Source organism: Pisolithus orientalis, assembly GCF_024613125.1.
Source record: "Pisolithus orientalis strain OTSU chromosome Unknown F5J12scaffold_40, whole genome shotgun sequence".
In the NCBI taxonomy this organism is placed as follows: domain Eukaryota; kingdom Fungi; phylum Basidiomycota; class Agaricomycetes; order Boletales; family Pisolithaceae; genus Pisolithus; species Pisolithus orientalis.
In genome coordinates this window covers 309,493-336,533 of record NW_026260821.1, presented here as the reverse complement: position 1 = coordinate 336,533, position 27,041 = coordinate 309,493, and the positions used below count along the sequence as shown (strand labels likewise).

Genomic DNA, 27,041 nt, shown 5'->3' with positions numbered 1-27,041 from the left:
CCCCACTGCTTAGGCCAGCCACCCTTTGCAATCACATCTGTTTCTTTTTTTAATCCATTGTCGCATCTCTGCTTGGCTCGTCATCTTCTCTGTTGTACTTGTCTCTCAGTCCCAGTGCATCGTATGATCATTAAGTACACACTCACCCCATACTGTATTACTTCTCTGTCTCCCCCATACTCACCCCAACACTGTATCAAGATGCAATGTAGGGTACATTTCATTTGCAGAATGCATGTGGTATCGTAAGTGACTTCTCCAAGGTCAGTCGTAAAGCACCCAGATCCTGTGAAGACCCCTTACGCACCCTCATCATCAATGGGTGGGACTTAGCTGACTCCTACAGCATCACTAGCTACGCTCCCTCAACTTTATATGGTGACCATTTTGGTCTGTTTACACTAGGTATGTTCATGCCCCAGATATTGGAACAGCCCATCTAACAGCCTCATTCGAAATTGCTGACCTGGTGTTCCCACAGCCTCTCCTACCACGACCATGTCACCATCCTGTTGGCCCAACCCCTCCTCCATTGCCCACCGACTTGAGGGCTCGACGATGCCAACCATTTCCTCCTCAAAATGGATCACCATGTTATGCAAGATGATGCAACACATTACCCAGTAAACTGCAACCTTAACATCCCTCTCATTCCGGATTTTCAAGTGCAGCTCACGGAGACTCTGAAATCGACCCTTCAAGGCAGCAAATGCGTGCTCAATGCAGATGCGGACCTTTCAACGCAATTAGCATGCATACCAGTACGAGGTAAGTATCATCTTAGAAAGATATTTGTTATATAAATTCTGATCGTGAGATAGCCGCCCACCCTTGGGTTTTTTAAAAGGAACAGTGCACCATTCCTCCATGGGATATGCACTATCTGCCCAGGTCCAGTGATCTTTGAGGATAAGGTCTCCCAGTCGTGATGCAATGCGAGTACCTTGAAACGCCCATGCATCATGGATGCTTCCAGGGTGACCAAGCCCATAGTCAACCACAAGAAGGTTGTGCAGCATGATAACAAGCTATGAGCAGTAAGTATTCCATTTTGTGTGCATTGGAATACACACCTGACAATTGAGTGAATACCTGGATTTTCTGTCATAGAAGCTCTCCCCAAATATTTGGGGCTTTTCAAAGAGTGGAATTGATGAGCTGTCTGCAGCAAAGATGCCATTTCTCCATGCCGGACATGTCCACGATTCAGTGAAGGTACACACTCTTTCCATATCCTCCGAGTCATGAGGGGGAATATTGACAAATGTGTCATGCTCATCCAGTATTGCAACCATGACCCAATTGGTGAAATTGATCACCGATCCCACACTAACCCCAGCCCACTGGGCCACGTCCTCTGGTGATGCCACATTCCCATAATGCCCTGCACGGAAAAGGAAAGTTGTGAGTTGAATGGCAACTGGCAACTGATGATTTTCAGAGCTACTATGAAATATTGGGTGGCTACTTATTTGATCAAGGATGCAATCGAAAACTTCTGGCCATACACGAAGGCGTCTAAGGAACAGATGAGGGCAATGGTCAGCAAAATGGTCGAGCAGGCTGAGCTGTGATGACTGCATCAATGGTACAGTGGGTTTTTCAAGAACCCATGCACGCTCTACTTCATCCTTCAGAGCCTCAATTGCATTCAGGAGCCATCCACACCGCCTATCCCTCTCAACCGTCGAGTCTGTATCATCAGAAACACTGGAGTTGGAATCCATTGAGATCGGAGAGATCAGAGATGGTGGAGTAACAAAGAGGATGCTCTGAGATGAATCAGAATCCCCATATGTTGTGGTTGAGTTGCTATTATCGCTACTATCAATTTCACAACACACATTTTCCAGCCTGGCCATTGCTACTTCCAAGCTAGCTTCATCAAGTTGTCTGAGGAGATTTTTGCAGAGAGATTCGCAGGGCATTGTTCTTCAAGACTTAGCTATTTAATTATTTGATATACTGCTAAAACTACTGTTATTTATTTTGAGTCCGACGGGATGCCGCACCGTTCAGCTTGTTGGAGTTGAAAATGTAGTGGCCAGAACATGTTTCCAGAGCCAGTGCCAGAACACAGACAAAGCGCTTCCAGAGCGCTTCCAGCGCCACCTTGAGCGCCACTAAAGAGAGAGCTTGATAATTTGTGCGTTGAGTTGAGAGGATGTTCATCTTTGTTTTGAATTACTTACAAATCCGGTGTTGATCCCTTTATTTAATTTGGCAGTGAAGAGGGGAGAATTTGTTTGTGGTGCACGCCATGTGGTTTGGGATGTGGGCTTAGAGGAATGGATTTGAATGGATTGATGGCGTCGTACAATTTGTTGCTGCCTAGCGAAACGAGTAAGTCATCTGCAATAAATTGGATGTATTCCTTCATCGGGTCGGGATTTACGCCGGTGGGACTAAGGGGGATTGCATCTTGGAAAACTTAATCTCCGCGAGACAACTTTTCGGCGGTACTCACCGCAGAGCAGTCAATGCTGAATTTGAACAGGCTGTGTACATGCGTGAAGGCGAAGGACGTCGCGCAAACCCTGCAAACGTAAACGACTACCGACGGCAATACAATGCTGATCACAAATGGCCAACAAATCAACTCGTGTAAGAAACTGATACTGTCCAACGAACTCCTTCAATGAACTCGCTTGTGCGACCACTGTCCGGGGTGGAAGACGATGTCTCGCACAACTCCCACCGTCTGCCAAAAAACCAACGAAAGCATAATTCTCTCGCAAAGTAGCATAACTTATCGTCGTACCATCATCGGTGTGATCGAGGTCAAGCCTCAAGAGAAGGGCAGGAGGAGCTCAATTTTCTGCCATAGTAGATCTCGACAGAGGCATTCTGAGGAGCGAGGAGGCAAAGGAGAAAAGGGGACAGTAATGTATTTGCAAGCAGATGACGTTCCATACTTGTCATGGCAAACCAATGCACACCAATGCACAGCTGCAATCTGAAAGCAAAAACAAATAGGCCTTTTATGGGTAGACGGAGTTCGGACCGTACACCATCATGATCGTGCGCAACAAAAGATGAAAACAGACCAGGACTGCTCCGCGTCCTGGAATATCACTACTTATGGATTACTAGCAAGCCTACTGTTCCTTCGATTCAACCAAGCTCTCACCTATAGCCCACCCTCAGGGTGCAGCATCCGTAACAATCAGCACCTCCCTACCTGCATGCCAGAAGAAGACATGAGGGAGATTCTCTCTTGACGATAATACGAACGTTCCAGACGCTCTACGCCCAGCTCTTCACCCACGTTTGCAGCATCACAGCGAGGCCCGCATCATAACTCCCGCCACGACCGCTACATGACCCACCAGCACATCATATAGTGCTTCCGCGAGTTCTCTCGGAGTTTCCTGAGGTACCTGTTTAAGAGGGGAAACGTACATGTAAGCACTAGCCAACGTCATTGCGAGGCATGAAGAGAGGGGCATTGAGGGGGCAATAGTAACCGAGGTGGGGGGAAAATACGAAGGGAGGGACTTACGAGATGGCCCGAGCCAGGGACAACGCGGTTGGACCGGACGCGATAGGAGGTGGCCTCAAGGATGTCGGCTCTGGTAGATTTAGATCTACAAGAAAGTTAGGAAAGGGATGACGATCGAACGCACGGCGCAACCAAAAAAAAAAGCACGCACATGTATTCCTCTGACTCCGCCCACATAATATGCAGCCCACCCAGAGCCGTGCACATGTGCGTAAGGTGCACAGGTTCGACCGTATGCTGCGAATGTGCATACAGCGACGATTCCTCCTCCTTGCGAGCCATGGACCGTACGTAAAGCCTCGATTTTCTCGTCGCCATGGTCGAATTCGCAGACCCCTCAAGGGACGGGGTTGGCTCAAAGACATCCTCGAGTGCGTGTTCCTGCGTAGAAAGCGTGTTAGAGTGATTGTCAAGGCTATGCAGGTGTGGTCCCAAACTATGTGGGATACGGCAACATACCACAAACAAGTCTAGCGCTTGATCATCCCAGTTCGACCATAAGGTCTTCCCTCTCGCCTTACCGTTGCCATTTGTATTCCTTATATTCCTGTTCACACTCTCGACACTCCGACTTCCGCTCCCCGTCCATTTCGGACTGCCGTTAATATCGATATCTCTCTGCTTGTCCCGCCCAACCATGGGACTTTTCCCCTGGATACCTAATAACCAACGCTTCGCTTCTGCACGATTTGTCCACTTATCCCGCTTCCCAAGTGCCCCGCGCATGTTTGCGGTGCTGTGTACAACTCGAGGATCAGTAGAGGACATACCAGGAAACATGAGGACCGGCTCGATGAATATGAGAGCGAAGGGGTGTGGGTGGTCGTGGTCGAGGAGCGTGAATGCGTGTGCCCTAGGGTAGGTATTGTGTACGTTGCGATTGCAGAGATGCGTCGAAGGGAGATGAGTCAGGGATGGAGGGAGATGAGAGAGATGAGATGGAACATGCCATGGTGTACTGCTTCCTGAATGTGCAATGCCAACTACTTTATGGCCTCGTAGCTGTGGTATAGAGAGAAAGGCATTCAGATAGCTGGAAAAGTCCATCGTCGCTGTTCATTATCATAGTCAGGGACATGATCGACGGTATAGGTGATGACAGAAATGAATACGCACTGCATTTCCCATCCCAGCCCTCTTTCCGCCCCCTCTCCCGCCGATCCTCGAGATATGTACGGTTCAAAACCGCACTTTCGCCGTGATTAGGCATGTCGATTGTCCATATTTCTTTAATCATGTTAACATAGCGAGTTCCAGCAGCGTTCAACTGCAAGAGATCCGCAATCGTAGGTTGATAACTCTCCTTGTCTGATTCTGGGGGTTAAGCACATGCGATAAATATGTTCGGAGAGATACGTACGACTAGCCAATCCATGGGTCAGCACTAACGTCAACCCTTGTTTGCTTTTCGCAACCGGATATCTCAGTGCGGCACAGTACACCGTCACGTCCTCCCTGCCTGGTACCTTGTCTTGCAACGCGTCTCCAACGCACAGACCAAACGTGGTCCGCAATGAAAAGACGTGCCTCTCGGGAGTGAGATACTTCACTTTATCGACGCTATTCTGGTAAGACTGTATCATTGGTGACAGCGTCTAGCCGGGAAATTTAAAGTTGTCGTTTGAAAGTCGGAATGGGTGTGCAAGTTGAACGAAGCAAGAGAAAGGAATCCATTAAGTATGCCCTATCGTAGGCGCTTCATTGGCCCAACATTGGATGATAAGTAACCCCCGAAGTCTACGAAGCGTTCCAGGAACCGCAGATGAAAAGCGATGCGATGTTCCAGTTATTGTTATGCCCTGCTACGGTGGACCAGAACGATCAGTTTGCCTTCACAAAGGTTAAGGTAGATTTAGGGTGTATGGTGAATGAGGGCAACGACCTGCATCATCGGGATGACGTCTTACTACTGCTTCCATTGCGCCCTGATCCGTCTCCGTTGGACACGACAGTGGATGTCCAGACAGTAGATTCGAAACATACCAGTAGATCGGAAGTGTGTAGCCTGTCTCAACCGACGGCTATCGATCGCGGAATGCATATTTTAGCATTGCGGCAGCAGGCCAGTGTTTGCATGCTACAAATGTGGGGTTTGAAGTAAGAAATCGTACCTTGTGCCCAACTACCCACGTGGATGATAGCTTACAGAGGGACCGTGTATACCGGAATTCCATATTCCATTACATCAGACCGTTAGGCGTATCGAAGTGATTGAAACCGTCCTCGAGCAAGGTTTCAGGCCTGTCGGAGGCAGTACACGTCCGAGTCGTTCGAGGCTGCCAACCCTCGAAAAATCTGGCCAGTCCTCTGCCGAAGCTTTCAAATGGCACGTAGGTGACACCAAAAGCGAAAGAGCTGCCATCCTTTGCGATTTCTTATGTAATAAAGACTCTTCGATTCCGTCGTTCTTGGCGGTGTCGTATGGATGCTGGGCTCTGGCCAAGCCCACCTGGCTGAAGCTCCAGTTTGGCGCAACGGTTAACCCTGGGAGCAGGGACAGTACCATGACGAAGCTGTAGCGCTCAAGCTGCTGTGTCGAGAATGGTCCACCTTGTAATGGAAGGCTAGTAAGTACTATCTTCGATGCATTGTTCCTCAGCATATTGTTTATCTCCAAGAGTGCGCATCAGAACTTATTTCATTGGGGTGAAAATACGAAACGAAACGACACAAGCTAATCTTTAGAGAACACCCCTTTCAGGTGCAACTTGGCCGACGCCCGAGACTCATCTGTAATTGTACAGCCCAAAACAACAACCTACCTCCCTACACATCAGCCTCCTCTCCACAGCAGCACGAACAGGGGGTGCGTGCTGTTCGCCAGCAGCGGGGGAATTGGAAGTGCAGAGAGGTTGATGAGATGACACATATTCGCAATGCGATCCTTTTTTAACCTCACGTCGCGGTAATTATATTTCAGAGTCATGACCTGGGGGCTTGGGGGGCAGTTACGGCTTAGCCTTGGCTGGAGCTTGATGGAATGGGATTTCTCCATCACATTTTTGCGAAGGACATTGGTATCCGCGACTGCTCCGCAATATCAAACGCCTCGTGACATGTCAAGCAGGTGAGGGCTATGGAACCGGACGATGTCCAGGATGAGCGTAACTTGTTCGCGCGCTTCTTTCTTCTGAGACGTCGGTCCTACCTTGACGAAGTACCTGCGCCAGGAGAGGGAATGCGTACGAGAAGGGGGCAGCGTCAGACGCAGCTCGCTTCAAAATTGTCCTCCGACGATACAAGACCCGCCCGCAGTACAAGCGCTGAACGAATCAAGTCATCGCGGGAGCATGGGCCAAACAAAGGAGAACGTGCCATGCAGCTCTTCCGGCACGCAAGGAAACCGAAGCGCTCTGCTAAAGCAGAGCCCACCCACTTTCGTGTCATATCGAGCAGCAACAAGCACGATCCTAAAGTAGACTGTGAAGAGCAAGAGAAATCGCTAAGGAAAACCACCCATAATGAACGTCTCAGACACGGCGTTGCTAACCAATCTTGGGCCTTGTCCTAAAGCCCCTTCCAGTACATCGCCGCAATCGGGGAGTACGCACGGGCCTCTGAAACAATCACCGATATCACGCCTCTGACGAACGCATGGGCATACCTCTTTATCCAATTGCGCCTGAGCTTCTTTTTTGACAGCGTAGCGGTACCGCTGTCCCTTGACTAGCATCCTTTTTACCCGCTAGAGGTCGGCGCAAGCTCTGCCACCCACTTGGCGATGTCGGCATCCTTCCCTTTTCGCTCCGTCTCTCGCGTGTTAGAACATGAGACGCCGACGCGAAATGTAGACCTTTGTGCGCTCCGGCCTTCCGGCACCGCTCGTGTGGCCATTCGTAACAGCGGAGTCAGCAACCCGAGTAATGATTCCACCTGAACGCCGTCTACGACTACGATGTGATGTGCAAGGTAGAGCGAGAAGTCCGATCTGTCTTTGAGTGAGAGGCGTAGAAATGTCCTGATATCCCTTGGTACGCTCGACGAACGTCGTCAGGTGGCTTAACAACAACAACGAAAGGTAAGATGCGACAAGTGGACTCGGAGCCGCGTCATCCTCGGCACTGAGTGCGAGCAGGCGTTCTGCAAAATCGAGCACGAAGTTCACCATAGCGGGCTTGATGCTGGGGGGGTACAGGGCAATCTAATACCTTGGGCACCACTCAACCATCAAACTGTACCAGGTAACGCACGCGTAGACCAGGATACAAATATCTCCAACAACGCAGATACGAGCTTGCGTATTGTCTTGATCCAGAACAGCAAGACGAAGCGAGATGATTGTATCGAATATGACCCGCAAGAAAGGGAAAAGTCATACGGAACTGGAGCACGGAAGAAATCTCCCTGGCCAAGTTGTCAAATGGTGCGTGCGTCTCCTGCCGACATCCCTGTCAGGTCGTTTACATTACTCCCCTCCTCCCACTGATTGTCCTCGGTTGGATGATCGCCTTCCTAGCGTTCACCGACCCGAACCTGGTCCTCTGAAGATAATCTGACCTTGGAAGACAATAGCCGCGTTTGTGCTGCAGCAACCATCGACACCGTTGTCCCAAACAATGCGACCACTCCACCGGTCCTCGCTCAAACTTCTCAACACATCACCCAAGCACTCAAAAACGCCTCCACCCATCTCGATGCTAACTCGTCATTACCAGTCCACGCACGACAAGCTTTCTGGGAGGGGCGAGTGAGCTCCCCCCGCCCAAAATCCACAGCCTGGCTCACACTCCTATCTAAGTTTTCAAGTCCGCAATTCTCAAATTCTCCAGTGACACGTAATTGTACATTCACCATTACTACTCCTCCTATCGTCACAGAACGCCACCCGCCGCTACCACCGCATCCCCTCCGAAACCACTCTACCCAGCTTCGCCACCTCACAGAGGAGCCCGTACGGTAATCCCCGCTGCGACCGCTATATGACCGACCAGCACATCACGGAGGGCATCCGCGAGCCCGCTCGGATCCTCCTGTGGTATCTGTTTTGACAAGTAAACGTCAGCATGGCCTTTAGTTGGTGTCAGGATGGGGGCTAGGACGAAGTGAAACGAGCAACGTAGGGAAGCGAGGAGAAAGCCCGAGGACTTACAAGGTGACCTGAACCAGAAACTACGCGTTGAGATTGGACGCAATGCATAGCGTCGAGGATCTCGGCTCTAGTAGATTTGGATCTGTGGAATGCAGTAGAATGGCGAGAAGGTCGACGTAAAAAAGACACGCACATAAACTCCTCTATGTCTGCCCATATAACATGTACGCCGCCCACGCCGCCATTAACGGAGCCGGGAGCTCCACCACTACCCGGAGTCAAAGCCACGCACATGCGCGTGAGCTCGGCAGGTTCAACTGTATGCTGGAGACACGCATACAGCGGTGATTCCTCCTCCTTGCGAAGTGTGGGTCGTACGTAGGAGCTCGATCTTGTAGACATCCGTGGTGCCTGCGCTGGCTCGTGGACCTCCTCAAGTGCATGTTCCTTTTGTAATATATGTGAATGTCAGGACACTACCGCCCACGCCGCATCCTTGCCACGTAGGGTACGGCAACAGTAGTAGGCCACTTACCACGAACAGATCTAGTGCTAGATCGTCCCATTTCGACCATATAGTCCTTGCGCCCTTAGCATTTCTATTCACACTTGCACCCTTATCACTCTGACTTAGGCCCTTTGGCCGCTCCAGGCTCCCGCCAACATCCACACCTCCCTGCTTGCTTTGCCGGCTCTTAGGGTCACCTCCTTTGATACCTAACAGCCACCGCTTGGCCTCCGCACGACTAGACCACTTGCCCCGTTTGGTGAGTACGCCGCGCACGTTGGCGGCGCCGTGGATAGCGCGGGGATCTGTGGGCGGCATACCGGGGAACATGAAGACCGGTTCGATGAGTATAAGAGCAAAGGGGTGTGGATGGGTGTGGTCAAGGAGCGTGAGTGCGTGTGTCCTGGGTGGTTGGGAGGGGAGATGAGTAAATCGACGAGTGAAGATAAAATGAGACGTACCACGGCACACAACTTCCCGAATGAGCGATCCCGACTACCCGGTGACCTTGGAGCTGCGGTATAGAGAGAAAAGCATTCAAATAGGAAGAAAAGTCCATCGTATCTGTTCAATTATCATGTGGGATCGTAACGGTTACATGATCGACGGTGAGGGCAATGACAGAAATGAATACGCACTGCATTTCCCATCCCAACCCGCTTTCCGCCCCCTCTCCTGCCGATCTTCGAGATAGGTGCGGTTCAAAACGGCGCTTTCGCCGTGGTTGGGCATGTCGACTGACCATATTTCTCTAATCAAACCGGCACGAGTTCCAGTAACGTTCAATCGCAGGAGACGGGCAACCATAGGGTGATAACTCTCCTTATCTGTATTCTAGGGGGTCAAGCGCTTGCAGTGAAAACATTCCGTTGGGGATACGTACGACTAGACATTCCGTGCGTGAGTACTAGAGTCAATCCTCGTTCGCTCGTGGAGACTGGGTATTTCAATGCTGCACATTGTATTGTGACATCTTCTCTTCCTGTGACTTTGTCCTGCAACGCGTCCCCGACGCGCAGACCAAACGCGGTTTGTAGTGAAAAGACATGTCTCTCGGGAATCGGATTTTCCATTTCGCGAAGGGTATGCAGGTCCAGCACCTAAGGTCCCTGTAATCGTTCCAAGTCGTTGTCGAGGTCGAAAGCGGGCTGCGACGATACGTGGATAGTGAATTATTGCTACGCACACGTTTCATCATGCCAATTGCCATCGGTGAATGATATCCTCCGACTCGGAGCCTGGCTAAACCTTTACATAACCAAAAACGAACTGATGAAGACGCTGCGCAAAACAAACTCGAATTTAGGTGTTACTCTAATTGCGCAACGCGTCGGGAAGAACCCATATGCAGAAAAGTAGTAATGTAGTTAAACGTCCTACAGTCAATTATATCCAGCCCTATCAAGGAGTTTGACGACCATTGCATACTCATAACCGCTATTTCCAACGGTCAACGCAACCATACTATGATTTACTCTCGTACTCCATATGATAATTCATACAACTGCCAGGCTCACGAATCCAAGGTCGTATACATGAAACAGCTACTACAAACGCCATCAGTTGGCTAATGCGGGCTTGCGACCAATCATTAGGAACATCGGCGTGAATAGCTTCAAATCAGTAGATTAGCCAATCACTTCCTGCGCATCGCGATAGTGGGACTGAAGTACTGACCTTGGTCTGCCCTCCTTTGACCAGTGCATCCCCTGCAACCTTGAGCGATTCACCCACCTCCCAAGTACCTTTCGGCAAAAGACCAAACAACTCCATAAATCTGACAGCGGTATGCGTCACGATCTTGCCACTCCAGCTCATGCGCCAAACCGTCAAGTAATCCCAGGCAGTCTGTGCTTTCCAGATGTCACCTTCGAGAGGGTAGTACCATGGTACTGGATCGGGGCGTTCGGCGAGGTCTTCCTCATGCTCGATTTGGAATCCCACGTTTTTCACAGCTTGACGTGCAAGTCTCAGGGGTCGAAGCTCTGGAATGCCGCTGCCAAATTCAATTTGATGCGCGAGTTCTTTGTGGGACGGGATGGATGGATCCCAAGCATCAGTCATGCACCATTCGTAAACACCAAGCTACATTATTGCGTGAGTAGACGTGCAAAACGAAATAGAAACAACATTTACAACACCGCCAGGTTTCAGGACCTTGAAGATTTCACTGTAGACGCCCTCCCAGGTGGGTGCATGGACAGTGGCCTCAATGGCGTATACTACATTTCAAGGTTTCAGTAACGTGTTAATGTGAATGAAACCTTACTTACCCGCATCGAAAGAATTTGGCTCGAATTGCTCTGAAAGCTTCATGAAGTCGCCCTTGACATAAGTGACTTGGTCAGAGAGACCGGCTTTTTCAGTGTATCGCCGAGCGCGACCCAGTTGGAATTCGTTGTTGTTAATACCGACAATCTGGACGTCGGAAAAACGGGCAATTTCGCGCGCCGGTGCACCAACACCACACCCGACATCCAATACTTTCATGCCAGGACGAAGACCCATATGAGCGGCAAGATAGTGTTCGTGGCGAGCTAGAGACGCAGCGAAGCCCTCGCCCTGGTAGAAGCGCGAGAAGTGGAACGACTGTGCCCAGCCATACTCATATAACTCCGTCGCACCATCATAGTATCCTGGGTGGCGGGTGGTGTGAGCTTGACACAGACGCTTACAGTAGAAGTAGAACAAACCGTTGACGACCTCAGTGTACTTGTCGAGACGGTTCCCGCTATCAGCTTCGCTCTCGCGGGTGAGGTCCTTTTGCCAGAACTTGGTGTAGCGCTCGACGCGCTTTTCTTGGCGACCGTCAGAGTATACCGCAGACATCTTTCAGAAGATGGTCGAGTCAAGGAAACAGTGAGGCAAGGTGACACAAATGTAGGAGGGAAAGCGAGCAAGGGAAGGTCGCTCAGATCCCGTTTGTGTTGAGGGATAGTTTTTATATGTGTTTCAAGCGAGGAGTGGCGAAAATTACGCCGTTGACAGCGGTTGGCATTGCATAACAATATATACACGAGACTCGAAAGAGGCGAAGACGGTGGAAGTCCATACCGCAAGCAGTGGTGCTACCCAAACGAGGGATAGATTGATTGGCTCATGGAGAAGAAAGGGTCACAAGAATGATATTCGGCCTCGATCCCTGCCAAGGGAGTGACCCTGAGTAATCGTACTGGTGTCTGGATGGACCGAGACTAAAAGTGGTTGAATAGCCTCAGGCACAAACGAAGTGCAAGGTTCGGATTGCGACTATGTAGCACTGTGTACTTCGCAGCTGTCCTCGATAATCGCGATTAGATAACCAGTCCGTCGACCAGGGGCGAGGTCAGCTGTAAAGTCTCTGAGCGGTGTCCGGCACTGCTGTGAAAGGCGGCAGGGGTATGTCCTTTTGAGTTCTGCAGTCCAGCTGACCACGGCATGAAAGCGCCCATGAACTGATCTGGCCTGCTCTATATCCCTTAATGGCATCCCAAACCTAAAGTTCTTTGCTTACTCGGCTGGCGCAATATATCACTTCAGGGAGAGAGAAAAACCAGCGAGGCCGTGGGCGGATAAAGGAACGAAGACTCGGCATTGCCAGAGGCTGATACGACGGTGATACACGTGCCGATAAGGTGTAACCGGGGGTCATGTCCCTGCACAATATCTTCCTACCCACTGCCTTCAGTGTAAAGCGCTGTGCGTACTGTCATACCAACATAGGATCGACCACTGCAATAACTTACCGCCCTCAAGGATCACGACGTTGACAAAAGAGACAATGAGTGCAAACCCTTTAGACAGTAGCACTAATTGCACTTTTCTCCGAGAACAGACGCTCCGCTGTCACGCCCCGGCACCTGCCGGTGCAGGTCAAACAGACCCAAACCAATTGGAATGGTTGGGAAAGCGATCTTGGTGTGTTGGGCACGGTGCAGCTGTGTAGATAAGACCCAGTAGGTACAAAGTACGTACGTCACTCTATTTTCTTCAATCATGCCTTTCCATGGTTATAGTAAGCGGCTCCACAGTCCCATCATGATAGATGGTACCTGCCGAGCGTTCCCAAGGGAAGCCATAATCTGAACCGAGGTGGTGAGCCAATTTTTGTTAAAAATACAAAAGCGCATCAGAAGGTATGAGTGGAGAATGAAAACCGCCCGTATCAATCGCATAAACGGCCTGCTCCGCCTTCATGTCACTCTCAATCAGTTTCCGTTGGACCCGACGGCAGATATCCGTCTAGGCAAGTATACCAAAAACGAAAGAGGACGTGATATACGCAGCCTGTCTCAACCAATGATGTCGTTGTAAACCCCAGGTATCAACCCCAGAATGGATATACGTTTCGGGAGAAGCGGGTCAGTGCATATATGCAATAAATGTAGAGTTTGGACGTACTAGACCAAGTGTATTTGATTCCTTTGCATCAACCACCGATATAGTACCCGCAGCCTTTCCGATAGATTATTAGATACCGCGGTAACTCGTTACATCGACTCGTGCCCTTGTATACGAAAGGTACTTGAGAAGACACGTTGGGGGATAGATACATTGTGAGATATGAGCAACGACATAGGACTGTGATGAACGAGTAAAGGTTGTGAGGTGCGATGCCTTGGTCTATGCACGAATCCACTCATCCTTGAAGATGAGACAGAGATTTAAGTAAAGATCCACCATACCAAGACTTTCCTTGCGCCCACCTTCATGGTCAGCAACCCAGGTGTAACCTTGTCGTACCCTCCACGGGGTGGTTAGAACGACACGACATAGGTATCGATGGCTGTCATCTCAGTAGAGACGTCGTTTCCGGTCACGCTACCATAGTGCTTGATAGGGGCCACCAATGTATCTGGGCGGTTTTTTCATATACACTGAACCGAAGTTGATGCGGATGCGCAGTAGCCCGATTCACGTGACAGAAGATCAGCCCCTATGTTGCTCTGATCCGAACAGCGCTCGCCCTCGCTTCCCTCTGCTGACAGTCTGTCCTGTTCACAGCCAAGGCTATCACGACGCACCACAAATTGACCACTGCACTCCTTCCCGTTCTCACACAACTGATGTACGCCCTCGCAAAATCATCCGATCAAGTCAGGGATGTCACTACCTGAGCCTGCCTAGGTTGTGAAATTGAGCAATGGCAAGTACCCAGCCTCGCAGCATTTCCAGTCTAACACCAACGCCCACTTCCACCCTGATCTCTCCGTGTGGCCAAACACAAACAACTACCTCTACCTCTGCCAACCTCACCCCGTTTAAAGGAGCCCCGGTCCCACGGGTTCCCATCTTACTCTTTGAATTCAGTGTCGGTGACCACCTCGAGTTTGGCTGGATTCCTGCCACTGATGGTGTATATCTCGCTTGGCTGGTGCGTGATACAATTCAGAAATGCATGTAACATGATACGGCAACCCTGCGTCTCGTGTTCTGGCACGCACATACGTGGTAATATATTCGTCCACAGCTACTGATTTTGGATGTGACAGGACTGGAAAATGAGATTCGAGATTTTTGGGATTTACATAATAACGGTGCGGCACAAGTCTAAAGTTATGTACTACTAGTCTGCTGTACAAACGCATGCGTTCCTGCAGGTAGCTATGACGCTGCATCTGTAACATTAAACAAACAAAAATAAAACAGCTGATTGTGTGACTTTTGCAGCACTGCTCCTGCGCAACTTTTTATACTACCCCTGCATAATTTTTAACACAGCCACCTTGTACCACTTTGCACTAGCTAGGAGGGCAGATAAAATAGATAAACATAGGCAGGACGTGAACACAGTTTGTCGGCACCCTCCCTAGTCATCCCGCCCAATCCACAAGGCTGTGATGCCCCACAGGGCCCACTCGAATGCTCGACCCCCTCCCCTGCCCCTCCCACCTGGTGGCGGGATTGCTCCTTCAGGAAATTCCCATGGCATTGCCACCTGCAAATTCATGTGACTGCACTTTGCGCCACAAGTCATCACTGGCCTAGCGAATTTGGGCCCGTTTCTTGGCAAAATACCCATTATTACATGGGTTATGTACAGTAGCATTGAAACGAGTCCCGAGGAACGGGCGAGGAGTGCGTGTAGCCCTGACTCACTCGCTCCCCCATGCACATGCCCTGCTTAGTCAGTAGCTGTGGGCACAGCCACATATTTTCTGCGCATTACTGCAAAAGTTGTGCAATCAGCTGCTTTATTTTTGTTTGTTTAATGTTACAGATGCAGCGTCATACACCTATACTAGACCAAACACTTTCCTAGTATTATCCAACAAAACAGTCTGCAGGATCTTCCCTTTTACCTCCGTTAACTTATCTGTGGAAAATAAGGTATTTACTGTTCTGTCGCTGACATAGTCAGGCTCCACTAGTCGAACCAATCCAATATCACACGATTGCATATTCTGGAGGGCGAGTATTTACAAGACTATCAACAACTACATACTCAAACCCTCTGCTTCGAACGTAGTCGAAACAATATACTCTGCTTTTGTAATCCACACTACATAAACTGTTCTGCAGGCCTTTGCTTGCATATAATACACAGTAGAACAACCCTGTGGGAGACTGGTCACAAATTCCAATATTGCCAAACTCATGAATCAAGGATAACATAGGCGAACAACTGGTGATCAATGGCATCAGTTAGGCAGTGCGGACTTGCGGCCGATCATGAGATACATCGGCGTGAACAGCTTCCATAGATTAGCGAGTCAGTACCTGCGCACGGCAGTAAAGGAACTGAAGTACTGACCTTGGTCTGCCCTCCTTTGACCAGTGAATCCCCTGCAACCTTGAGCGATTCACCCACCTCCCAAGTACCTTTCGGCAAAAGACCAAACAATTCCATAGCTCTGATAGCGGTATGGGTAACGAGCTTGCCACTCCAGCTCATTCGCCAAACCGTGAAATAATCCCACGCGGTCTGTGCTTTCCAGATGTCACCTTCCAGAGGGTAGTACCATGGTATTTCGTCCGGCCGTGCGGCGAGGTCTTCATCGTGCTCGATCTGGAATCCCACGTTTTTCATGGCCTGACGAGCAACTTTCAGGGTTCGAAGTTCTGGAATGCCGTTGCCAAATTCAATTTGATGGGCTAGTTCTTTGTGGGACGGAATGGATGGATCCCAAGCATCAGTCAGGCACCATTCGAGAACACCGAACTTGGTTACTGCGTAAGTACGCCAGCAAAATGAAGCAGAAACAATATTTACAACACCACCAGGTTTGAGAACCTTGAAAATTTCACCGTAGACGCCCTCCCATGTGGGTGCATAGACAGTGGCATCGATGGCGTATACTGTATGTCGAGGTTTCAATAACATGTTGATGTACACGAAGCCTTACTTACCCGCGTCGAAAGAATTTGCTTCAAATTGCTCCGAAAGCTTCATGAAGTCGCCCTTGACATAAGTGATTTGGTCGGAGAGACCAGCTTTTTCGGTGTATCGCCGAGCACGACCGAGTTGGAAGTCATTGTTGTTGATACCGACGATTTGGACGTCGGAAAAACGGGCAATTTCGCGCGCCGGTCCACCAATACCACATCCGACATCCAATACTTTCATGCCAGGCCGAAGACCCATATGAGCGGCAAGATAGTGTTCCTGGCGAGCCAAAGCCGCGGTAAAACCCTCGCCCTTGTAGAAACGCGAGAAGTGGAACGACTGCGCCCAGCCATACTCATATAACTCTGTCGCACCATCATAGTATCCTGGGTGTCGGGTGGTGTGAGCTTGACACAACGCCCATAGGAGAAATGGAACAAACCGTTGACAACATCGGTGTACTTGTCGAGGCGATTCTTGCTATCGGCTTCGCTCTCATTGGTAAGGTCCTTTTGCCAGAACTTGGTATAGCGCTCGACACGCTTTTCCTGGCGACCGTCAGAGTATACTGTAGACATTTTTCTGAAGATGGTCGAGTCAAGGAAACAGAAAGCAATGTGACACAGACGTAGGAAGGGGAGCAAGCAAGGGAAGGTCACTCAGGTTCTGGTTGTGTTGAGGGACAGCTTTTGTATACTTTCAAGCGAGGGGTGGCCAGGATCACGCTCTTGACAGGTGCCCACGACGACAACTCACAAGACTCGACGCAAGCGAAGAGGGGACGAGAACCATATGGAACCTGTGGAGGCAATACATCCCACAACCAGTGATGCTACCCAAAACGAGGAATAGAGTGGTTCAAGGAGAAGGAAATTAGTCTCAATCCACGCCAAAGATTATTCTCAGGCACGGACCATGTCTGATTGTGACCCGAGTTCCGATTACAAACGTTATGGAGCAGCTCCGTCATCGGAAAGTGCGATGAGATCATCAGTCCTTCTACCAGGGGCGTGGCTAGCTGTAAAGTCGGTAACAAAGTGAATGTGCAAATATCCGGGAGTGAGATGACGCTATTGCGAAGGATAGAAAGGATGTGTCCTTCTGCGGCCCAACTGGCCAAAGAGATGAGAACGCCCGTAAGTTGATCTGGCTTGCTCCATACCCATTAATGGCAGACCAAACAATTCTTTACTTAATCGGTGGGCGCAATGTTTATCTGCAAATGTTAGCTCAGGTAGTTCAGGGCCAATAGGGGTCAACAGCAGCTATATTTTAATACCGACTGATCAGAGGGATAGTTCAGGGAGAGAACAAGCAAGGCCCATGGGCAGATCAAAGAAACGTCAGGTTCTTTGCACTGCCAGTGGCTGATACGACGGTGATACACCGAATAGATAAAGTTCATGTGGGTCACGTTCTTGCACAGGGTCTTCCCTCCCACTGCCTTGAGGGTGAAACGCTGTGCTTACTGTCATACCGCGGTAATAATGACTTAAGGCCAAGACTATTGCAATAACTCGCCACCTTTCAATTTCCTCAACGATCACGGCGTTGACAGAAGAGATAACATGAGCGCAAACTTATTAGACAGCGGTTTGAGCTTCATGTAAATTGTACTTCTCACATGTATCAAGTCCAAGATGGGTGGGGGTGGGGAAAGCAGTCCTAGTGTGTTGAACACGAGGCTGTGTAGAAATGGCCTCGTGGGCACTGGGTACGTTAGTCTATTCATTTCGTCATACCTCTCCATGGTTATAGTAAGTGGCCCACAGTTCATCATGATGGACAACTGATACCCTCCAAGTCCAGCAAGCGCTCCAAGGAACCCATAGTCTGAAACTGACGTGGTGAGCTAATTATCGTTAGAAATACAGCAACGCCAAAAGTGTGCGAGTGATAATATGCAATCATCGCATAAACGGGCTACTCCGCCTTCATAACACTCTCGATCCGTTTCCGTTGGACACGACGGTGGATGTCCATCCACGCAGGTGTACCGACAATGAAAGTGGACGCAACATATGCAGCCTGGTCCGACGAACGACGAATTCGATATAAACGGCGGGAATCAACCATATGTGTTTGAGGGGGAGCGAGTCAGCGCCTATGTGGAATAACCGTCGAGATTGGACTAAGCCGCACCTTAACGCTCCAGCCACGCACGTATCGCTTACACAGCGACCAAGTGTACAGTGATTCTATTGCATGGATCACCGAGATGGTACCCGCAACCATACCGACAGATGGGCGGCAACCTGTCACATCAACGAACGTCCTAATAGGCGCAAAGAACACGTCCAGTATGCTCGCTGGTATCTCAAAATTCGTCAAGGGTATTTGGAAAGACGTTCTGGGAGATGGATACACCGTGAGATAGGAGCAACAACACAGAGTTATGAAGAACGAGTAGACCATCGGCAATGAGAAATTGAAGGTTGTGAGGTGCGGAGCCTTGATCTGTGCACGAGTCCACATCATCTTTGAAGATGAGGAAGAAATTCTAGTAAAGACGCACCATGCCAAGACTTTCCTGTGCGTCTGCTTTCATGGAAAGCAGACGAGGCTTCACCTCATCGTACCCTGCAAGGGGTGGTTGGAACAACACGACGACTTGACCATCTCCGCCGCTCTTGAACTTGTACCCGAGCGTCATTCCCTAGTGATCGAATTAGTTGACCTTGTGGAAGAGGACACGTTGAACGTTAGGAAGGCGAACCTTGGTATCGATGGAAGTCATCTCAGCGGAGACAACGTTCCCGGCCACTTTGCCATAGTGCTTGACGTAGGCCACCAATGTATCCGGATGATTTTTCATGTACATGCATAGAAATGCTGACTTGGCTGCCACAGAGTCCGTCATCTCGACTCGACAACGATGTCAAACGACGCCGGGTCCTGACGCGAAGGTGTGGATGCCTGCCGCAATGACTTCGATCATCGAAAATTTACAGTCACGTTCACGTGACGAAGGATCGACCCCTGTGTCTCCCCACCAACTGCTAACAAATGTACTTTGCTTGTCATTTATGCTATTTAAACTATTTTGCAGACCTTTGCTTGCAATTAACACACACTAGGGTGAAGTTATTGTGGAGGACTAGTCACAAACCCCAATATTACCAAGCTCACGAATCAAGGATAGCATAAACGAACAACTAGTAACGAACGGCACCACAGTTAGCCACTGCAGGCTTGCGGCCAATCATGAAGTACATCGGCGTGAATAGCTTCAGTAGATTGGTCAATCAGTACCTGCACACGGCAGCAGAGGAACTGAAGTACTGACCTTGGTCTGCCCTCCTTTGACCAGTGCATCCCCTGCAACCTTGAGCGATTCACCCACCTCCCAAGTACCTTTCGGCAAAAGACCAAACCACTCCATACTTTTGACAACGCTATGGGTAACGAGTTTGCCACTCCAGCTCATTCGCCAAATCGTGAAATAATCCCACGCGGTCTGTGCTTTCCAGATGTCACCTTCGAGGGGGTAGTACCATGGCATTTCGTCGGGGCGCGCAGCGAGGTCTTCATCATGCTCGATCTGGAATCCCACGTTTTTCATGGCCTGACGAGCAACTTTCAGGGTTCGAAGTTCTGGAATGCCGCTGCCAAATTCAATTTGGCGGGCGAGTTCTTTGTGAGACGGATTGGATGGATCCCAAGCATCAGTCATGCACCATTCATAAACGCCAAACTGGGTTACTGAGTCAGTGGCGAGCAAAATGAAACAGAAACAACATTTACAACACCACCAGGTTTCAGGACCCTGAAAATTTCTCCGTAGACGCCTTCCCACGTAGGTGCATAAACAGTGGCGCCGATGGCGTATACTGCATTTCGAAGTCTGAGTAGCATGTTGATGCTCTTGAAGCCTTACGTACCCGCGTCAAAGGAATTATCGCCGAACTGCTCGGAAAGCTTCATGAAGTCGCCCTTCACATAAGTGATTTGGTCGGAGAGACCAGCTTTTTCAGTGTATCGCCGAGCGCGACCGAGTTGGAATTCATTGTTGTTGATACCGACGATTTGGACGTCGGAAAAACGAGCAATTCCACGCGCCGGCCCACCAACACCGCACCCGACGTCCAGCACTTTCATGCCAGGCCGAAGACCCATATAAGCGGCTAAATAGTGCTGGTTGCGAGCCAGGGACGCGGCAAAGCCCTCCCCCTCATAGAACCGCGAAAAGTGGAACGACTCTGCCCAGCCATACTCATACAACTCTGTCGCGCCATCATAGTATCCTGAGCGGCGGGTGGTTTGAGCTTGCCGCAAACGCCGACAGGAGAAATGGAACAAACCATTGGCGACATCGGTGTACTTGTCAAGACGGTTCTTGATGTCGGCTTCGCTCTCACTGATGAGGTCCTTTTGCCAGAACTTGGTATAGCACTCGACACGCTTTTCCTGGCGACCGTCGAAGTATACTGTAGACATCTTTCAGAAGACGGTCGAGTCAACGAAACAGTAAGGCGAGGCTGCGCAGACGTAGGAGAAGCGAGCAATGAAAGGTCACGCAATTCTGGTCGTGTTCAGGGATAGCTTTATACATTTTCTGGCAAGGAGTTGCCAGAATCACGTTATTGACACCTACTGGCGATGACAAGGCATAGGGCTTAATGGGCCGCGCGCACCATATGTGATCTGTGGGGTAGTCTCGGTAGCAGACGTTTTGGGCGCCGGACTTGTCCGGGCGCAAGTTTTACCAGAGCCCCGGTTTCCTAAAACGGCCGGTTTCGAGGTCGATAGAGAAAAATAACTATATCCGCGCCGACACATGCCGAAGATATCGCGATGAGATCACCAGTCCTTCGACCAGGGGCCGGGACAACGAGCGCACGAGCGTCCAGGAGTCAAATGGCACAGTTGCGAAGGGCGGAAAGGGTATGTCTTTCTACAGCCCAGCTAACCAAGACATGAAAGCGCACAGAGGCTGATCTGGCTTGAAATAGTTGAGAGGAGGGCGATCGTAGATATATGGCCTGGTGGGTATTAGGCACATCGAGTTATAGTAAGCGGCCCCACAGTTCCACCATAATGGACAGCCGGTACCTGCCAAGTCTCAGGAGCGCTCTTGAGAAACCTACAGCCTGAACCGATGAGGTTTGCTAATTATTGTTAGAAATATAGCAGCCTCAAAAGGTGAGTTGTGAATAAAAATTACCCATATCATCGCATAAATGGGCTAATCTGCCTTCACGACACTCTCGATCCGTTCCCGCAGGATACGACGGCGGTCATCCATCCACGTAGGCGTACCAAAAATGAAACTGGACACGACACATGCAACCTGTTTCAACCAATCATGACGTCGACGCAAACAACACGTATCAATCACGAAATCGATCTCCTATTTTCAGGAGGAGCGAGTCAGCGCCTATAGGAATAAATGTTGAATTTGGAGTAAGCCGTACCTTAACGCTTCAACCACGCACGTATCACTCGACACAGCGACCAAGTGTATAATGATTCCATTACATGGATCGCCGAGATGGTACCCGCAACCATTCCGACAGATGGACAGTAACCTGACACATCGAAGAACGTCCTCATGGGCGCAAAGAACACGCCCAGTATGCTCACCGGTGTCTCAACATTCATCAAGGGTATTTGGAAAGAGGTGCCAGGAGCTGAAGAACAAGTTGACCATTGGCAATGAGAAATTGAAGGTTGCGAGGTGCGGAGCGCTGGTTTATGCAGGAATCCACGTCATCCCTGAAGGTCAGATAGAGACCCGAGTGAAGACGCACCACACCAAGACTTTCCTGCGCGTATGCCTTCATGGACAGTGACCGAGACTTCACCTCGTCGTACCCTGCAAGGGGTGGTCGGGACGGGACGACAACTTGGCCATCCCCGCCGCTCTTGAGCTTTTACTTGAGTGTCCTGCCTTAGTGATCGAATTAGTTGACTTTGTAGTCGAGGACACATTGAACGTTAGGAAGGCGAACCTTGGCATCGATGACAGTCATCTCAGCAAAGACGACGCTCCAGGCCACTGTTCCGTAGTGTTTGACACACACCACCTATGTATCGGATCATTTTTCATGCACATGCATCAGCTTAGATTCTTCTTCGAACGATGTCTAATGACCCGTCCCACACAGCCACATTCACGTGACGAAAGATTTCATTTCCAAATATAGGCCCCCCCTAAGTCGTCCCGCCTTCCGCGACCCCTTCCGCGACCCCTTCCGCGACCCCTTCCGCTCGGAAAGCACATCCACCCGTCGAAGATGAGGAGGTCGGTCTGAACTCTCTACTTTACAACTGACGCTGCTGACAGTTCCATTTTCACAGCCGCGGCCATCACGATGCACCACACATTCACCACTGCACTCCTTCTCGTTCTCGCACAGCTGATGTACGTCCTTGCACGATCACCCGACCAATCTAGGGATGTATATGAGCCTTCTAAGGCCGCAGAACTCGAGAAACGCCAAGAATCCCCCGCTGCATCCAGCCAGAACTCATTGCAGTACGGCCTAACACCGACGCCTGCTACCATCTCGATCCCTTTATACGGCCAAACTACCTCTGCCTCTATCAATCTCACCCCGTTCGGAGGAACCCCGATCCCATGGGTTCCGTCCCAGTCTTTGAATTCCGTCTCGATAACGACCTCGAGTACGGCTGGATTCCCGCCGTTGACTGGGTATCCTGCTTGTGGTGCGTATCTCACCCGACCACTTGACTGGTGCGTGATGCTATTCGGAAATAACATGTAATATGACACAGTAACCCTGTGTCTCGCCCATGCTGCTTATGCGGCAAATTGCACCAGCGTCATTGCTGTCGACTGCTACTGTTCCAAGTAAGTTTCTCCTCTCTTCTATCCCACTTACTTACCTCTACATTCTGCTTCTCCCCCCCCTTTTTTTAAAAAAAAAGCCCCATATTCCCGCAAGTACTCGTCAACTGTACTGCCCAATCCTGTCTCATCAACCTCTACGCCGCCGAAAACCTCGCCCAGCAATACTGCAATCTCGCAGCCTACTCAAACCCTGGAGCATCCACCGGCTCGATCCCTGCTCTCCCCGCAACACTCTCATTCCCTTCCCCACTGGTAACGTCCCCACAGCCAACTTTTCCAACGAGTATTACGCCTGTGGCGATCATTACCGGGCCTGTGAGCAACGGAGCTGCGAGGGTGGTGCGGATCGGTATGAAAGAAGTGTGGGTGTGGGAGGGAGAAGGCGTAAAGGGAGCGGTGATGGGTGTGGTTGCTGGGATCGTCGGTGTGGTCATCGGCACTCTTCTAGTCTAGGGACCCGCCTATCGAGGATAGGGGAATACATATGGCCAAGTAGGTCCGCGGAGAAATGAACAAATTCATAAGAAACAGAACGTAACGGCAGCTCGCCGTGATATGAGGATCCACCATGACAGAGTAGTTTACGCCAACGATCAAATAATGCTCAGCCTGCGTGTTCCATAGTATGTCGTTCCTAAATCGACTTCTTAGCCTTGCAGATCACTATTAGCATAAGACCGTCCTATTGACATGTGACAAAAAGTACTACTTTACACACTAGAAAAACACGAATATCCATGAACTCGCAGCGAACATATCATCGAAACACACCGAGATCCGGAACACGAAATGCACAAACATGTACATTTCAGAGCGTAACACCACGCTTCACGTCAGCTGTCACGGGCTGAACATGCCACGAGATCCGTTGGGAAGCAAGTTCCCGTCAGCACATTCCCCACACAAGCAACGAAGGGAAAGACACTACACTCACCTCATGTCTATACTCATACCCATGAGCATGACTTCTAACACCGCGCCTCCTCCACAGGCGTTTTGATAACGCGAGCAAACCGACGAAGAGCATTGCAGCCAGCGCAGCTTGGACGGTTACAGACACTGATGTGAGGTATACCCCGTTGTGTGTCGCGTAAGCGTCATACGGAAGGTTGCACGCGGCGTTCCATTGTTTCTGGGAGGTGATGGCGTAGTTCTGTCGTGCGTGCAGATCATGATAGATAAAGTCAGTTGCGGTGTAAGAAATACCAACATAATATAGGAACGTCGAAAAACAGACGAAAAAGGGTACACCCACCTCGAGTTTATATACAAACTCGGTAACAGGAATATCAGCTTTATGCCCAAAGGCATGGTACGTCTGGAAGCCTTCGTCGCTCCCATTCTTGAACTTGATTCGCAGGAAATCGCGTATCTCAGGGCCGGGTCCGCGACGGATCTCGAAGGCGAATGCGGAGGCGAAGTTGGCTATGCGCACCGAATTAGTATGCAGGGTTCGTTCGTAGATGAAGTATGCAAGTTCATAGGTAATAGTTTACGGAAGATAAGGCGAGGGTGGCGGTTCTACTGGCGTGGTTGGAGAGATACTTACGGATTGCAATGAGTTCGGGATACTCCTTGGTTAGTCCCAACATTTGGAACAAGGAAATGAAAGGTTGATAACTAGTTTCGATCAGAAGGAACTTGAGAGGGTCGCCGTTGAAGGCGATACGGTCCAAAGAATCGATGATCGAGTGTAAAATTGTCCGACCGGCCACTGTTGCACACCAAGTATCACGTCAGTCAATACCCATCGCAAGTACCCATGCGAAATATCGAGCAGCGTGACAGGGGTCGACTCACAATTTCCGATCCCGCCGAGTTCTTTGGACGAAAAGACCGCACTCTCATGGTAGTTAGCGAAGTTCCGAGCTTGGTCGATTAGCGTTGGTGGGAGACGGTACGCGTAAGTCTGATTATGAACAAGTTGAGTGTTCATGTAGTCATAGATCTGAACGTGACTTCAACCCAGATCCCACAAGATATACCAGATAAAGGTACACACATTCACCTATCATGGGAGATGAAGACATGTGTGAGCGGTGGATACAAGAAACATACCGCGTTCTCGAGCGTCGTAGGACGCCCGAAGACATAATCCTTGATAGATTGGAAGAAAGGCTGAGCAGACTTCGCAGCCGCCTTAAATTCTGGTGAAGCATATACATCTGCGACGTGTCGCTGGAACGCCTAAACCAGATGGTCAGCCTCACACAAACCACAAGATACCGCAAACAACGGCTATCTACCAGACAATCGGTCCAAGGCTCCAACGACCGGTCGTTTGTAGGCTCGACTGTCTCGATAGGGATGTATTGGTATCCTCCAAGTGGAGCAACTATCGTGGTCTCGTTTGCAAGAGTAATTTTGTTGTTGGGGTTGGGAGGATAGAGACCCTGAAGTAGGGCCATTGTAGAATCGAATATGGCAGCGCCCTCACCCCCTGCTTTGGCGTAAAAGTGCACCTGGTGAGTGTCGACGACACCGTGTTTGATTCCCGAGATTTGCGATGAGGAAGACGGAGACAGATATTGAGAACGGAGGCAGGAACCGAGAAGGAAAGACTCGGCCTATGCGAGGATATTCAAAGGTCTCTTTCTCGCGTAGAAACTTGAATACTCACCGCACCGAGTGGAGTGCTTCTCGTTGGAGATGGTTCGTAGGTCTTTGGATCTTGGAAGAACTCTTCACGGTCCCCATTGCGCGCGATAACGAGAACACCGAGTACTTTAGACATATCGACAAATGCAGGAAGGGTAAAAGTTCAAGTTTCAGGTTCACAACGAGGTCGGCACCAGGAGTGCTTGTACCCACATGAAGTTTTCTTAAGCGCCTTTTAGGAGGAACAAATCAGGGCGCATCATGGTGGGAGAAGGGTCACCACGTTGCTGGAATGACACCGGTGAGATGGTCAGCCTCCTGGCAGGCACGAGGCGATGGTCATCATTTTGGCCGTTATCCCTGCAGCAGCCCGGAGTCACAGATCACCGAGGGTCCCGGCACTATGGCCCTCCGCTGGACAAGTATGTAAAAATACTAGTAGAACACTTCACAGGCATATCAGCAGCTCGTCGAAGAGGTCGAAGAACACATAGCCTGGGGGTCAGAATGGACGCGAAAGGTTGCCGCACAGCTCAGAGATACTGGCTGCATGTGAGGCCACCAGGCTGCCAGTTCACAGGAATGAAAAAGAGAAGCGCGACATAGCTCTGGCCCTCTGGCCGTTCACTGAGGTCACAGTCCGGTTTAGCACAGCGGATACTAAGCTTTAACAGGTACTAACCTATTCATCGCCTAACAAAGGGTACCATGTTCTGATTCACTTCTTCCATTGCAAATTGGTTCATGGCGTTTACTCCGTCGACATGCTGCCAATTCGCCCTCCGTGCGTAGCCAATTTGCTAGTACTAGGGGGCACAGCGCGTGGCTGCTTCATCTCCTCTAAGAAAGCGATTCAGATTCACGACTTTCCGCTAACACGCTTGCGCCCCATGGTGGTGGAAAGGCTGGAGTCCTGGACACTTCTGTGAGTTGTGAAAATGCTTCGTGTTCTTCATATCCCATGCTGTACCGAAAACCTTGTTCAGAATGGTGTGTGGCACTGACTAAAACTACTGCATGCACCGCACACAGTACATACACGTCCAATACTGATTCCAGAAATCGCAGAGAGTCGGGAATGTCTTACAGTCGAACCCACCTGAAGGAGTCTGATGAGCTCATATCCACGTCTCGAATGGGCGAAAGTTGCGCTCAGCAGCGTGATGTTCCTTGATATACTAACGGTCCAACTGTCCCTCAAGTTGGGGGGTTCCGATCGAGTATGGTATCTACGGCGGTGTCGCCGCCACTACGTGCCCGGCAACTTGGACATGTCTCAAATCG

General features: G+C 50.1%; 7 protein-coding genes across 7 annotated transcripts; 1 reads left to right on the top strand and 6 right to left on the bottom strand.

Moving 5' to 3' along the window:
- Positions 1-3,119: 3,119 nt before the first annotated feature.
- Positions 3,120-5,302, bottom strand: F5J12DRAFT_406099 (uncharacterized protein). The gene is made up of 6 exons (XM_051739266.1): positions 4,863-5,302; positions 4,619-4,810; positions 3,962-4,554; positions 3,654-3,883; positions 3,503-3,587; positions 3,120-3,380 (listed from the first exon to the last, which is right to left on the bottom strand). The coding sequence occupies exons 1-6, from the start codon at positions 5,083-5,085 to the stop codon at positions 3,279-3,281; spliced, it is 1,425 nt and encodes a 474-aa protein (XP_051596350.1). The 5' UTR covers positions 5,086-5,302; the 3' UTR covers positions 3,120-3,278.
- Positions 5,303-7,185: 1,883 nt separating this feature from the next.
- On the bottom strand, positions 7,186-7,631 carry F5J12DRAFT_856217 (uncharacterized protein). Its single transcript, XM_051746699.1, has one exon. The coding sequence runs from the start codon at positions 7,608-7,610 to the stop codon at positions 7,263-7,265; it is 348 nt and encodes a 115-aa protein (XP_051596349.1). The 5' UTR covers positions 7,611-7,631; the 3' UTR covers positions 7,186-7,262.
- A 624-nt stretch (positions 7,632-8,255) lies between these two features.
- On the bottom strand, positions 8,256-10,385 carry F5J12DRAFT_405888 (uncharacterized protein). Its single transcript, XM_051739265.1, has 7 exons — positions 9,923-10,385; positions 9,678-9,866; positions 9,501-9,603; positions 9,067-9,442; positions 8,725-8,978; positions 8,592-8,673; positions 8,256-8,481 (listed from the first exon to the last, which is right to left on the bottom strand). The coding sequence occupies exons 1-7, from the start codon at positions 10,110-10,112 to the stop codon at positions 8,380-8,382; spliced, it is 1,296 nt and encodes a 431-aa protein (XP_051596348.1). The 5' UTR covers positions 10,113-10,385; the 3' UTR covers positions 8,256-8,379.
- Positions 10,386-18,119: 7,734 nt separating this feature from the next.
- Positions 18,120-19,320, bottom strand: F5J12DRAFT_405807 (uncharacterized protein). The gene is made up of 4 exons (XM_051739264.1): positions 19,062-19,320; positions 18,861-19,001; positions 18,488-18,802; positions 18,120-18,373 (listed from the first exon to the last, which is right to left on the bottom strand). The coding sequence occupies exons 1-4, from the start codon at positions 19,203-19,205 to the stop codon at positions 18,269-18,271; spliced, it is 705 nt and encodes a 234-aa protein (XP_051596347.1). The 5' UTR covers positions 19,206-19,320; the 3' UTR covers positions 18,120-18,268.
- Positions 19,321-21,325: 2,005 nt separating this feature from the next.
- On the bottom strand, positions 21,326-22,399 carry F5J12DRAFT_405777 (uncharacterized protein). Its single transcript, XM_051739263.1, has 5 exons — positions 22,297-22,399; positions 22,096-22,231; positions 21,781-22,032; positions 21,510-21,635; positions 21,326-21,453 (listed from the first exon to the last, which is right to left on the bottom strand). Exons 1-4 carry the CDS (start codon positions 22,315-22,317, stop codon positions 21,583-21,585), a joined length of 462 nt encoding a protein of 153 aa, XP_051596346.1. The 5' UTR covers positions 22,318-22,399; the 3' UTR covers positions 21,326-21,453; positions 21,510-21,582.
- Positions 22,400-22,549: 150 nt separating this feature from the next.
- On the top strand, positions 22,550-24,006 carry F5J12DRAFT_405721 (uncharacterized protein). The gene is made up of 5 exons (XM_051739262.1): positions 22,550-22,589; positions 22,646-22,709; positions 22,765-23,014; positions 23,084-23,159; positions 23,237-24,006. Exons 1-5 carry the CDS (start codon positions 22,582-22,584, stop codon positions 23,610-23,612), a joined length of 774 nt encoding a protein of 257 aa, XP_051596345.1. The 5' UTR covers positions 22,550-22,581; the 3' UTR covers positions 23,613-24,006.
- On the bottom strand, positions 23,968-25,893 carry F5J12DRAFT_896547 (histidine phosphatase superfamily; the record flags this gene model as incomplete). Its single annotated transcript, XM_051747956.1, has 9 exons — positions 23,968-24,006; positions 24,094-24,312; positions 24,415-24,584; positions 24,709-24,873; positions 24,960-25,107; positions 25,162-25,167; positions 25,218-25,346; positions 25,406-25,726; positions 25,780-25,893. The coding sequence occupies 9 exons, from the start codon at positions 25,891-25,893 to the stop codon at positions 23,968-23,970; spliced, it is 1,311 nt and encodes a 436-aa protein (XP_051596344.1).
- Positions 25,894-27,041: the final 1,148 nt, after the last annotated feature.